The 13105-nt window shown below is 53.0% G+C and overlaps 1 protein-coding gene across 23 annotated transcripts in view; it reads left to right on the top strand.

Annotated features, from left to right (window-relative positions):
- The window catches only part of COL13A1 (collagen type XIII alpha 1 chain), a 159555-nt gene that overhangs the window by 125047 nt on the left and 21403 nt on the right, over window positions 1–13105 (top strand). For 21 of the 23 annotated variants that reach the window (XM_029245688.1, XM_029245689.1, XM_029245666.1 and 18 more), the window contains 11 exons: window positions 270–323; window positions 1298–1384; window positions 2882–2935; window positions 4087–4131; window positions 4500–4568; window positions 5889–5912; window positions 7419–7481; window positions 8534–8578; window positions 8933–9085; window positions 9859–9957; window positions 11288–11332. In XM_029245688.1, the coding sequence (XP_029101521.1) occupies window positions 270–323; window positions 1298–1384; window positions 2882–2935; window positions 4087–4131; window positions 4500–4568; window positions 5889–5912; window positions 7419–7481; window positions 8534–8578; window positions 8933–9085; window positions 9859–9957; window positions 11288–11332 (738 nt within the window). The remainder of the gene's footprint in view (window positions 1–269; window positions 324–1297; window positions 1385–2881; window positions 2936–4086; window positions 4132–4499; window positions 4569–5888; window positions 5913–7418; window positions 7482–8533; window positions 8579–8932; window positions 9086–9858; window positions 9958–11287; window positions 11333–13105) is intronic. The other 2 variants (XM_029245672.1, XM_029245680.1) reach the window with 1 other exon arrangement.

A 13105-nucleotide genomic window follows, 5' to 3' on the forward strand; every position in this document is an offset into this window, starting at 1 on the left:
TGAATGCTCCTGGCCCCTCTCCCTGCGTAAGTGCTGAGGGCCCCACCCACACAGGATGGGGAGGATAACAATACCAGGGTGAAGTGTCCCAAGGAAGGAGTCTGGTCCCTGATGGGGTCCAGCCGAAAGTGGAGTCCTTCCGAGAAGAGCCCACGCAGGGGCAGAGAGACGAGAGAGAAAAGCCAAGGCCCAACGCTGGAGGGCTGGTGCCTTCGCCAACATCCCGGAGAAACAGTTCCTAACCCAAACTGTCTGCATTTCCTCCGCAGGGTGAGAAGGGGGCTGCGGGCCCCCCTGGGCTACTCGGCCTCCTAGGGCAGAAGGTGGGTAGCAACCAGCTCTGAATGGTGGGTTCTGTGTAAAGGCCCCAGTGTCCATCCCCAGCCACATTCGTAGCCCTGCACATTCACACGGGCCCCAGCACTGGAGGTGTCCCTCCCAGATTGGGGGAAAGCAGCTGGAACACAGCCAGATTGTGTTTTGGGGGGCAGAGGCATGGGGTTCCACATGGGAGGCCCTGATTGGCAAAAAAAAAATGCCCCAGTTCAAAGAATTTAGTAGCTATGACCTGGTCTGATTTCTTTGCACCACCATATGTGAGCTCCGTAAGATATTCCACTTAAAAAAAAAAAAAAAAGACGGGTCAAATAAGTGTGGGGAAAGCTATATAAAACAAGTCCCTCAGAACTCTACTCAGTACTCTGTAATGGCCTATATGGGAAAAGAATCTAAAAAAGATTAGACATATGTACATGTATAACTGATTTACTTTGCTGTATACCTGAAACTAACACAACATTGTAAATCAACTCTACTCCAGTAAAAATGTAAATAAATAAAACAGGCTCCTCAGAGAGTCATGGGCACCTTGGCCTAAGAGGCTCCTAGCACCCTGCAGTGAAAGAGCCTGCGACGCTTCATTTCACTTTGCCTTTCCAACATTGTTTGGCCACCAGACCCCTTTTTTTCATGTTTTGAATATTCCCAACCTGTGGAAGGAGTGTTCCAGGGAACATACTTTGAGAAACACTGCTCTAGATCCTGGTCCTGATGGGTGTCTTGTTCTAGCTCTACACCCATTCTCCTTCAGTAACCAGCTCCATTCTCTCCTCAAATCCCACAGCCAGGTTTCTGAAGGCCATCCTGGAGCCCACAGTCCCTTAATGTCCCCCAACATTCAGCATAGACTGAGAGGCAGTCTGCTGCCTTCACTCCTTCGAATTGTGAGGGGAGAAAAGACAGGGATCAACCACCTTCTTCCAGAGTTAGTGATGGTAACTCTACCTTCCACCCCCAGGGAGAAAAAGGTGATGCCGGCAACTCCATTGGAGGGGGCAGAGGGGAGCCTGGGCCCCCAGGGCTCCCTGGGCCCCCAGGGCCAAAGGTGAGTCTTTCCCTGGGATCAGTGCTCAAGGCAGATGTTTGCCTGTGGCCTTTATCCTTAGTCCATTTGGGGGACCCCGTGTCCTGGGCACCTTGTCTTCTCTCCTGCTCTGTGTGGTTTTTCCAGTGGATTCTAGAAAGGTCATTTGGACCAAGCTTCTGCTTCCAAGCATCTCTAGGGCAGATGGATGGTCCCATTGATTCAAATGGCTATGATGTAACTGAGTCAAGGACCAATGGCTACAAGGTCTTAAGACAACCAGAAAGGCCCCTAGCTTAGGCTCTAAATCAGTTGCAGGTCCGGGATCAGCTGGGCCCACCTGGTGCGGCACACTGCAGGGAGGTACGGTTGCAGCAGTGGGACAGCTACAAATGGGGCTGCCCACACTTTCCTTGCAGAGGGTGCAAGCTGCAGTGGTAAGACTTGAGTTCTGCGAGGCAGATGCCTCCTGCATTGCTTGGTTTATTTTAACAGCACAGGGAAATAAGGGGGTGTCTTGCTTAGCTTATAAGGAAAGGATTAATTACTCTGCATGATCTGAGGCAATACCCTCATTCATTCCACCGACGTTTATCAAGGGCCTGCTGTGGGCTGTGAAGCTGCCGAGAACCTGCCCTCGGCTTGCGCACCATCTAGCAGGAGAAGCAAACCCACAATTCACAGGAATATAGTGTAGGGGGCCACAGGGAACCCCACAGACAGGCAAGATGAAGTGGCAGGAAGGGTCTCGGGCCCAGCGCCACGTTCCCACGTGACTGTGGTGAGAACAGAGCTTCCCTGGCACGAGCACCCAGCCTCCAGGGCATGCCCGGTGTTGAGTCTGTCCCGCTGACCCTGAAGGGCGTGATACCAGGCGCGTCTTGGGTCTCGATTTGGGGCTGGGGAAATCTGGTTACTCTTGTCCCTGTATCCTAGGACAAAAGCAAGGGAAAGCTAGAAGACTGTCCCCAGACTCATGTCCTCTTTCCAGGACCAGGCAAAATCTTGAATGAATGAAGTATTTGGAGTGGGCTACCTCCTACCTCTCCCTGCTCCTCCTGTCCTAGGCCTCCTGGGCACCCCGTCCCCACGTGCCCAGGCCCCTCCTGCTCCCCTCTGTCCTCCAGGCAGGACCTGATGAGGTGTGTAAGAGTTCCAACCTCCAAAATGACCTGCCTCCTGCCCCTGGAGGCTGGTGGCAGTCCACAGTTAGGGGCCTCGACAGAACTGGGCACACGTGTGTTAACCGAGACCTGAGGAGGGCCTGGCAGCGCAGAGCCCAGGGGAGGAAGGGAGTAGTCAGGGAGGGCTGCTAGGAGGAGGTGAGACCTGGGTGGGGCCCAAGGGTGGGAAGGAGTCAGACAGGTGGAATGGGGTGAGTTAGTAGAAGCCAGCAGGGAAAGAGACAGAGACCCAGAGACACTTACTAGAACATCAATAGCAAGGCCATCTTTTGCCTCTGAAGCAGCAGTCCCAGCTGCCCCGTGTGGCCTCACCCATCTCTCTCCTCTTGCCCAGGGGGAAGCTGGAGCTGATGGCCGGGCGGGCGCCCCAGGACGGCAAGGAGACAAGGTACAGGAGCCCCCAGATCTAAGAGCTGCAGGATGAGGGTCAGCTTGGGAGATCAGAGAGAGAGACAGAGTCTTGGCCGTCCTGCCGCTGGGCCTCCAGGCACAGGGCTGACGGCCATGACTCGTGCCTACCATCTCTCCTGGTCGCCTTGGGCTTTGGAGAACTTCCACTGAGACGGCGGCCAGGCAAAGGCAGGCCCAGGGATGGGACGCTGGGGCTGGGGAGAGACCCGGAGCCCCTGCTTCTGCTAGCTCCCACACCACTGGTAAAGATGGGGCCCCACTTCCCTCCAGCTACTCCCTGTGGATGGGTCAGCCTGGTGCTGCTGTGTCCTTCGCAGGTGCCCTGTGACTGAAAGGCTGTGGGCTTGGGGAGGTGCAGGGCAGGTTACCTGGAGGCGAGGCTCCATGAGCTGGGCAGGGTCGGCAGCAGTTGAGTTATATTAAAGGGTTTGTTTTCCCTTTATTTTTACTTTCTGTCTTGATTTTCTGAAATGTGTTCAGTGTTCGCGTTATCCCAGAGCAATTGGAACTATGGTTTGCTTTTCACAATTTACACCACGTTTCATTTATTCCCCACAGTTCTGCCCTGTTTCCAGCAGGAACAAAACCCCCCATCCCGACCTGCTCCAGGAGGCTGGGTGTTCTAATGCCTTGCCCTGGCCCCCGTGTTTCCTCCCACAGTTTGGGTCTTTCACCAGCAGACAGGAACCGCCTGGGCTGTCCATGGCAATTGTCAACCACCCAGGCAATTAACAAAAACTTTCTGAGCCCTTGCTCCTCGAGCAGGATAGAAATAAAGAGGGGCAGAGGGTCTGGTCCCTGCTCCCGAGGAGGTGGCTGACTTAGGAGACCGGACGGAGGTGGCCAGACAGACATGGGTGGAATCACCAACAACTAACATGGGACAGAAGGATCTTCCAGCAAGAAGCTGGAGGGAGCTGGGAGGGAGAGGGGCTTGCTGGCCGGTGGAGGTGCTTCCCAAGGGGTGGAGCCTGCACGGGATGCATAGGGAGCCCTGCGCCTCTCAGCCTGAGCTGAGCTGAGCCTCCTGGCCCCCTCTGAGTTCCCTAACACACGGCCCATCTGGGGACACCAGATTCTGTGTACCTGACTTCGTGCCCATTTCACTCCAATTTTGTTGTGCAACAGGGGGAGCCTGGAGCAGCTGGAGAACAGGGACCTGCTGGCCCCAAGGTACGTGCATCTCTCACCCAGAGTCATAGCACCACATCTCACCTCCCTGGGGTCACAGGGTGAAGTGGCTTGTCCCCGGGGCCTTGCGGGGGGGTGGGGGGCAGGGAAGAGCATTCTGGCTCCAAATAGGAGGTCTGACATTGCAGCCACGATTGCACTTAGTCTCCCCCAGGTCTGTCTAGTCCAGGGTTCTCACACGGAGTCTTCTCTTTGGTTCTGGAGCCCCTGGGCATCCTCTGAGAGTGTTTGTAGCCCCCAGTAGCCGCCCCAGCTGCTCTGCATCCCCTGTGCAGCCAGTGATGGTAGAGAGCTTGTCCTGAGGTCCCCGCTGGCCCAGGCCCTGGGTGCAGGTCTCCTTTGTCTCGCAGGGCTCCAAGGGCGAACCCGGGAAAGGAGAGATGGTGGACTACAATGGAAACATCAACGAGGCTCTCCAGGTGAGCGGGGCCTACGCAGAGATGAGAGATCTGGAGGTCCTCATGGGCCTCCAGGCTGTGTGATGGATGACAGAGCTGAGCGTTCCAACACCCTGACTCATGTCCCCGAGGCCAGGCCGCTGGACAGAGCTTCCGGGGATTCATCCCCTTGCCTTCCCTCCTTCGGCCTCCCCCATGCAGCCCCCATGCACACGGCCCCCTCATTTGAAATCCAGATGGCCTGGCTTTGGGTCTGGGCCCAGCTGGCCAGGTATCCTGGCTCTGGGTCACTGAGAGCCATAACTGGGGCATCCTGGCGCCTGCAGGGTGCTGGCCCACTTGGGGTTCTAGGACCCCATTTCTCCCCCTTCACATGGTAGAATCTGTCTTCCTGGAACACATCTACCTTTGTGTCAATGTAATCATATTTCAGGTTCATAAGGTACCCTCGTTTAAACGCGGGGCTTCTCAACCTGGGCGCCGCTGACATTTGGGGCTGGGAAATGTTGGTTGTGGGGAAGCCTGTCCCGTGTGCTGGAGGGTGTTCAACAGCGTGCCTGGTCTCTACCCACTAGATGCCAATAGATGCCTCCCCACTCGCAGCTATGACAACCAAAATATGCCTCTGCACATGGCCAGATGTCTCCAGGGGGGCAAAATCACCCCAGATTGAGAACCGCCCCTTTAAAGGAACCTTTGTACCTATGTGAATCCATTTACAAGCTGTACAGTTATTTTTTTTAATGCCAAGAGTTGTCCCTCTAACTTATTTTTCCAGTGGTGCCGTGTTTTGTTCTATTGTGTCTGTCTGTTTCAAGGGAGGTACATCAGAGCCTTGAATCTGGGTTCTAGGAGAAGAGGGAAGTTCAAGGAAGGGTCCCAGTGAATGATTAGAAAGAATGAAAAGGACTTCCCTGACAGTCCAGTGGTTAAGACTCCGCCCTTCCACTGCAGGGGGCATGCATTCGACCCCTGGTCAGGGACCTAAGATCCCCCATGCTGCGAGGCCAAAAGAAAAAAACAGAACAGAAGGAACAGGAGATGCTGCTTCCCTCCCTCTCTTGTAAAGAGAAAATTTGCAGTCCATTTTAGGGCATGTAGGAATCTGTTGTAGGATAGCATCTGGTGCTCGTGGGGTACTCCCTGTCCAGTGACTACAAGCCTCTGGGAGGGGAGAGGTGGGTGTGGGGTGGGGCTGGAAGGCACAGGTCCCCCAAGAGGATCTACCTCTACTGTGCTCCTTCAAGGGGCCCAGTGCCCACGTTTCCAGGACTGGGCCGAGGGGACCCTCCATGTGGCTCTTATTTGCTCTTCAACTGATCGCATGGTGTTGGTTTTTAGGAGATCCGGACACTGGCCTTGATGGTGAGTCCTCCCTCCTGATTTCCCCGGGCACTGGGCTGAGGGCTGGTGGAGGGCAGCCTGGAAGCCAGGACTGGAGGTCTCGCCTCCAGAAGGTTAGGGTTGACCCTGCAGTGCCGGGGCGGGGGCTGACCTGAGCCTGAGCAGGGTCATGGCTGTCGTCCGGAGTAGCTCTTCAGCGACCCAGTGGTGCACTCCTGTCACAGGACAAATACTGGTTCTCACTGCAGCTGTGTCAAGGAAATGGTGGTATAGAGGAGGATGTTTTTATGGTCTCCTTTTACCCAATCTTTTGCTAATAAATAAAGTGCATAATCCTAAAAAAATCAGTAGCGACCCTCTACCTTTCCCTCTTTCCTAGAAGTCAGTTTCATTCTCTGCATCTGGAAAACCAGTGAATTCCAAGCCTGGATTTTGCACGTGTGCCTACCAGTGACAGGCTTTCAGTAAATATTTGTAGCTAAAATGATTACCACCAGGTTTAACTTCCAAGGCAGAGAAGAGAGGGGAGATCACAACGTTCTCAAACTAACTCACACTTTATGTCATTTAATATTTTTAGTGGCCATGTGCCACAGAACACACTTAGGGATGATGCAAAACCAGAATTAAGCACCAGTCGTACAGTGCCCCAATCCCAGAAATTGGTATTAACCACATGATTCTGGAATCAGTGAGCTTCATTTGGAAACATTAAAATAGATTATTTGAAATAGCTCTTTGAAGCAAAACTTTCTGAAACTTTTTTTTTCATTTTAATAATCAACCTTGAATTAACCATTTACATACAATAAAATGCACCCATTTTAGGTGTAGAATTTGCTGAGTTTTGACAAATGTATAAACCCATGTACCCACCACCCCAATCACTTCAGAAAGTTCCTTCACGCATCTCAGGAGTCAGTCCCACACTTATGCCCAACCCTGAGCCACCACTGATCTGCTTTCTCTCACCAGAGCTTAGATTTGTCTTTAGTTCTAGAGTCTCTTATGAATGGAGTCACACAGTATGTAGGTGTCTGCATCTGGCTTCTTTTGCTCTGCATAATGTGTCAGGGTTTCTCCCTTCTATGGCATGGCCTGTGCAGTGCTCGGTTCTTTTTTCACTGCTGTGTAGTATTCCATTGTATGAATATGCCAGATGTTCAGCTGTTGATGGACATTTGGGTTGTTTCCTGGAGACATTTTTAAGTCACTGTCGGGGAAGGTCAGATTTATCTTCTTGGAGCCCAAGGAGCCCCCAGGGTGTAGACGGACAGGGAGGGAGAGGCTGATAAGCGTGGCCCTAGGGTCCCCGCCCCCCACTTTAATCCAGACACACTCAGTGCTTATCTGCCTTACACTGTGGGGTCTCCATATTTCCTCTGCAAACAAAAGTGTTCCTGCCCCTGATGAAATGTTTGGAAATGACCAGTCTCTATAAACCAGCCTCCACATATACTTCTCTGGAGACAGGCCACCCCTCCTCAGTTGGAAACTTCTCCCACGTGTCTTTCTTTTCTTTCCTAGGGGCCCCCTGGTCTTCCTGGGCAGATTGGCCCACCCGGAGCTCCAGGGATCCCAGGCCAGAAGGTAACACTGTCTTGACAAGGCGGGTGCAGACCCTGCAGAAGCCCTGCGTGTGTCTCTGAGCGCGGGACCCCATGGCTGCCCCTCATCTGTGTCCTTCTCATGTTCCCAGAGCCACCACCTCACTCCAGCCTTCAATTCTCCCCAAAGCTCCAAGGCACCGCCTGCCCACCGACATCACCGCCCCTTCACTCCCCCCATCCTCAGCTCTGCCTTTCTTCCCTCGCTGTCTGTCTTGGGCTCCTGTAATTCACAGACCCCTCTGATGTGGTGGGGCCGGGTCTCGACGAGCCCCCGCCCCAGCCAGAGCCACAGCAGGGACCCAACCCGCCATCAGGGCACGTAGCGCTTGAGCCCCTCCCCAATCTCACCCCTCCCTCGATTCCTGCCTTTGCTCCCTTTTATCCTCTGCCCCCCACCCCTGTGATTTTTCCCAGAAGGCCAACACATTTGCCCCTCTGTCCTCTGCTCATGAGGTCCTCTGCCCTCAAGTCCCTTCCGGTTTTCCCTACCTTTCAAAGTCTTCATATTCCAAGCCCAACTTGAAGGCCACCTCCTCCCTGAAGCCTTCCCTGATCTATCAGGAGGAATTCACTGCTCTTTCCTCTCAGCTTGCCTTGGGGATGCAGCTGGTTGTTTACCTGGCCTCAAAGCAGAGGCCACACCTCCTTTATCTCCCTCCCTGACTTAAAGAAGGGACTCGGGTTGATGTGAAGTGAAGGGAGCGCCCTGTGTGGGGGCCAGGACTGGAAGGCTGAGTTTGGGGGGGAGGGAGAACAAGGAGGCAAGCACCCCTCCTGTGGAGCGTCTGGTGCAAGGTTGTGGCTAAAACATGGACTGTGGAGCCGGAATGCCCGGACTGGGATCCAGTCTTCACTAACTCCAGGCCTTGGGCTCACAACTCTGCACTGGGGTCCTCACCTCCAAAACAGAGTCAGTGAAAGTACATACCTTCTGTGTGAGTGCAGAGGATACCTGACGTAAGAAGTGCTGTATAAATAACAGTTACTGTTCTTCTCTGGTCTGAGAGTGACCTTTAGTTGTTCTGGCTACAGGGGGAGATTGGACTGCCCGGCCCTCCTGGACACGATGGGGAAAAGGTAAGGACACTCCCAGACAAACCTCTGAAGATAATCTTTGCCCTGGGGGGTGAGGATACAGAAGGCTCTGGAAGGGAGCCTTGTGGGGAAGGGAGAGGGGAGGGGAGGCCCGCCTCTGGAAGCCCAGCCGAGCCCCACTGCTGGCCCCAGGGGGAGCCAGGCCAACCCACGCTGGGATGGGCTGCGGCCCCTCAGATTCCCACCGGGAGCTGGACAGGTTCTTCTGGCTGGTCCAATCAAGCGCCAAAGAGCCGAGTCCTTTGTACCCTCCCCCTCCCCCCGCCATTCTTCCTTGTTCTTGCCCCTCGTTTCTCCATCAGTGCATCTAATACGTGTTGTTGATCTTTTCTCGAGGGACCTCGAGGGAAACCAGGAGATGTGGGCCCTCCTGGTCCCCAAGGCCCCCCAGGAAAGGCTGGGCCTGCAGGACTGAAGGGAGAAGATGGCCTTCCGGGGAACCCAGGAGAGAAGGGGGAGAAAGGGGAGATGGGGCAGCCAGGCCCACCGGTGAGTGCCGGGGCCCACCCAGCATGATGTGGCTGTGCGCTGTGACAGCTGCAGCTGGAAACCGGGGCCGGGAGCTGGGGAGAGGGCGCTCACCCATTTTCCCTTCAAGCTTTACTTTATAAAGGCCAGTTTCCCGCCTCAAGAGACCTGGGTCTTGTTCTGTCATCTCCTATCTGTGTCCGCGGGAAAGTCACTGAACCTGGCAGAGCCTCGGTTTTCTCATCTCTAAAATGGGGATGATTGGAAATTCCCTGGTGGCCTAGTGGTTAGGATTCCAGACTTCCACTGCCGTGGCCCAGGTTCAATCCCTGGTCAGGGAGCTGAGATCCCACAAGCCGTGTGGTCAAGGGAGGGGGAAAACAAAAAAGAGATTTCTTAGCTACAACACCAAATGCATAATTCATTAAGGAAAAAAATTGATAAATTTGACTTAACAAAAAAGAATAAAATTAAAATAGGGATGATAATGCTTTCCCTGGATACCTCACTGAGTTGTTGGGAGTGTAAAACTGCCTCTTGGGACAGCATACCTATACCCAGGAGAGTATAGGGACAGCCCTAGACCCAGGAGAGGTACAAACAAGGGACCTTAGCCCAGGCCAGCCAGGCCTCTGGCTTGACTTGGGAGCCTTCTCTGGGCTTCATGGTTTCCAGGCAGTACCCTAGACACCTGCCCTTGGAGGAAGGTGGCCCCACGTGCATGCCACGGCAGGTCCCAGACCTCAGTGTGATGACCTTGCCCTTGACTAACAGAGATCTTTTTCGATCTGTAGGGTCTAGACGGCCCAACTGGGGAGAAAGGAGAACCAGGTGACCAAGGGAGACATGGAGCGACCGGATTGCCTGGCCCAATCGGGCTCCCAGGATTCACAGTAAGGCGAGGGGGCCGAGCATCAGGGTGGTCAGCAGGCCTCTGCCGATGAGGGCAAGCAAGCGGGATGCCCTCCCTGAGGTCACCTGCCTGGCGGGTACCTGGTGCTGTGATGAAGCTGCACTGACCGCCAGCCTGCCTGTCCAGCCTGGGGATGGGAGGGTCCTCTGGATGAGCAGCTACTCCCTGAGGGGCAGTTGGGTGTCAACAGGGGTTCCAGCGCCCTCCGCTCACAGCGTGGTGGCCTCCATCTCCAGGGGCCAGCATAGTTCCAAGGTGCTAGAATCTTGGACTCGGAATTCTCCTCTTAGAAGTGGAAAGAACCTCAGAGGTCAACCAGTCCCACCTCTGACCCAGTGCAGGATACCTCGAAGGCCACTGACTGTGGCTGCCCCACTCAGCTGGGACAGGCAGGCAGCTGGTAGCCTCCTGACATGTCCCCTCCAAGCTGGAGGGAATGCTTCTGCTGTGGTGTGAGGTACCCTCATCAACCGCCCCCCACCCCCATGGCCCTGGCTCCGCTTCTAGAGCCGTATTCACTTTCTGTAGCTGCGTAACAAGTCACCACAAATTCAGTGGCTTAAAACAACGCACTCGTATTATGGCACAGCTTCCATGGGTCAGGGGTCCAGGCCCGTCGCGGCTGGGGCCTCTGCCCAGTCAGGGTGCCATCCAGCTGCAGCCCCATCTACAGCTGGGGTCCTCTTCCAAGCTCGCTGCTACTGACATAATTTTCAGTTCCTTCTATAGTAGCAATGAGTCCCTCAGCTCCTAGAGGCCACCTACAGTTCCCGGCCACTTGGCCTTCCCCATAGTAGGCAGATCATATTATAGCAGCTTGCTTCTTCAAGACCAAGGCCAGCAGGCGTCTCTCAGTGCATCCTAGCAAGACAGGTGTGTGTGTGTGTGTGTGTGTGTAACATACTTGTAACACAGTCTTAACCTATCATTTGTATATCATGTATAATTTGTAACATAAGCCTGTAACGTAATTACAAGAGCGACGTCCCATCATCTTTGCCAGTAGGCCCTATTCTGCTGGTTAGAAACAAGTCCCAGGTCCATCCTAGGGCCTCTGCCCTGCAGGATCCATACAGAATATCAGCCTCTCTGAGGTTCTTACTAGAACCTCAGATTCAGGAAGTCAGTGATCACAAGTCCCCTGCCCTGGCCTTCGTCCTTCAGGCCAGCTACCTCTGCAGCCTCCCAGGTGGTCCTTGCTGATATCTAGGCCTAGTCTAGTACTGGTCAGGTTTGTCACAGATTTGAGGGTGTCTCTCCCAGGATCCCCTGAGTGCTGGCACCCACGCCATGTTGTTTTGTGCCCACAGGGAGAGAAAGGAGAACCTGGGGAGAAGGGTGACCCAGGAGTGGAGGTAGGTTGTGCCTGCTCTGCGGCTTGTGTCACAGGGATTATTTGACGGGGACCTTGTCACACCACAGTCTCTCCAGTGTGCACATCACTTCCGTGCTCTAGAAAGAAACTCACAACTGCCTGGCACAGGAAGAGTGCAGGAAGCTGAACATTTCCTGAGCACCTCAGGGGTCAGCAAGGACCCACAGGTCTTCTCCGCGGTCTTCCCATTCATCAAGTCCCTCAGCGGTATTCACACAGCACCTGCCATGTTCCATTCCAGTGCTAGAGCCTGGAGACAGGAAAACAAGACCATCCCTGTGCAGCAAACAGTCCCCAGTTGTGGGCACTAGAATGGCAGCAGCTCAGGGAGTCGGGTGAGCACCCCAGAAGATGGGTCATTGGAGCAGGGTCTCGAAGACTCTGTAGGAGTTTGCCTAGAAGCTCCAGAGGTAGGGTTTCCAGAGAGAGGCATTATTCTTTTGAGAAGTGTGGTGGTTAAGGGAACAGTGGAGTGAGAAGTAGTCAGGATGGAAGCCAGCTACTCATAACAGGGGAGGGAATCAGGCTTAGGGTAAGAGCCAGGAGAGCAACAGAGGTCAAGGATACGTGAGGGAGAGGCTATTTGGTGGAAGGGCCTGGGCCACCCAGACACTACCACAGAGAGAGACCACCAAACCCTCGGTCACCCTTCAGTGTCACCAAACCCCATCTGCATTTAGTAACACAGACCTGATTATACAACATGTATGTTATTTATTTGGATAGGCTCCTAAAGAAATGCTCTGAAACTCAGGAAAAGCATAATATGCAAAAATGTTCCTTCCAGATGTATTTAAACTAAAAACTGGAAACAGGCTGCATTTCTAACAAGAAGGAAATGATTAAATAACTTACCACAAAATACTAATGGTAATAATAGTCCCCATGCTGGAGAGCTTTCCTTACGCCAAGCCCTGCTCCAAGCCCTGGCTAGGTAGGAACTCATTTTTATTCCAGTCAATGAATAACACATCAACATTGAAACGAGGCTTGTAGGGAACATACAAAAAACAGAAAAGGGGGTTTTGTGTTAAGTGAAAAAGAGAAGAGAACCAAATTTTATATATATATATGATATCATCGTAAGTATAGACGTACATTCAAATACATTTTATGCATCAAAAGAGTAGTAGAAGGAAATAAAGCAAAATATTAGCATTACTCAGAGATCTTTTTTCTTCTTTCAGTTCTCTTTATTTACTAATATGTTAATAAATTTGTATTCCTTTAAATTTTTTTATTTTTAAATTATCATATAGTAAAATGATAATATGGTAAAACTGACTTTTTGACAGTTCTATGAATTTTAATACATGCATAGATTTATATAACCTCTACCCCAATCAAGATATATGAAAAATTACTTGTTTATAATAAGAAAAAAAGCAGTAAACTTTTGTTTTTAAGAAGGTAGAGTTTCCAAAGATTGAGTTCCCTGCAAGGAGACAATAGTATTTATGGAGTTAAAAAGCCCACCTGTCCAAGCGACAGCAGGGATTCCCTGTCTGCCCAGTGCAGAGGCTCCCTTTATAGTCACCTGGCAGAGGGTCCCCATGCTGGCCACACTCCAGGGGATTCTGTCCCTGGGAAGGTGAGGTGCCCAAGGAGAGTTCAGAAGCTGAAATGGGGGGACCGGCTCAGAAAAGAGCAGGCGGGTCTCCTTCCTGCCTCTTGGGTGGCTGACTGTGGAGAAATGGATGTCCATCTTCACCAGAGACAGAATCTACCCTGCACAGCATCCTCCGTAGAGAGG

This window comes from Monodon monoceros, unplaced genomic scaffold, assembly GCF_005190385.1.
Source record: "Monodon monoceros isolate NGI ecotype Baffin Bay Population unplaced genomic scaffold, NGI_Narwhal_1 Super_Scaffold_4, whole genome shotgun sequence".
Classification (NCBI taxonomy): Eukaryota; Metazoa; Chordata; class Mammalia; order Artiodactyla; family Monodontidae; genus Monodon; species Monodon monoceros.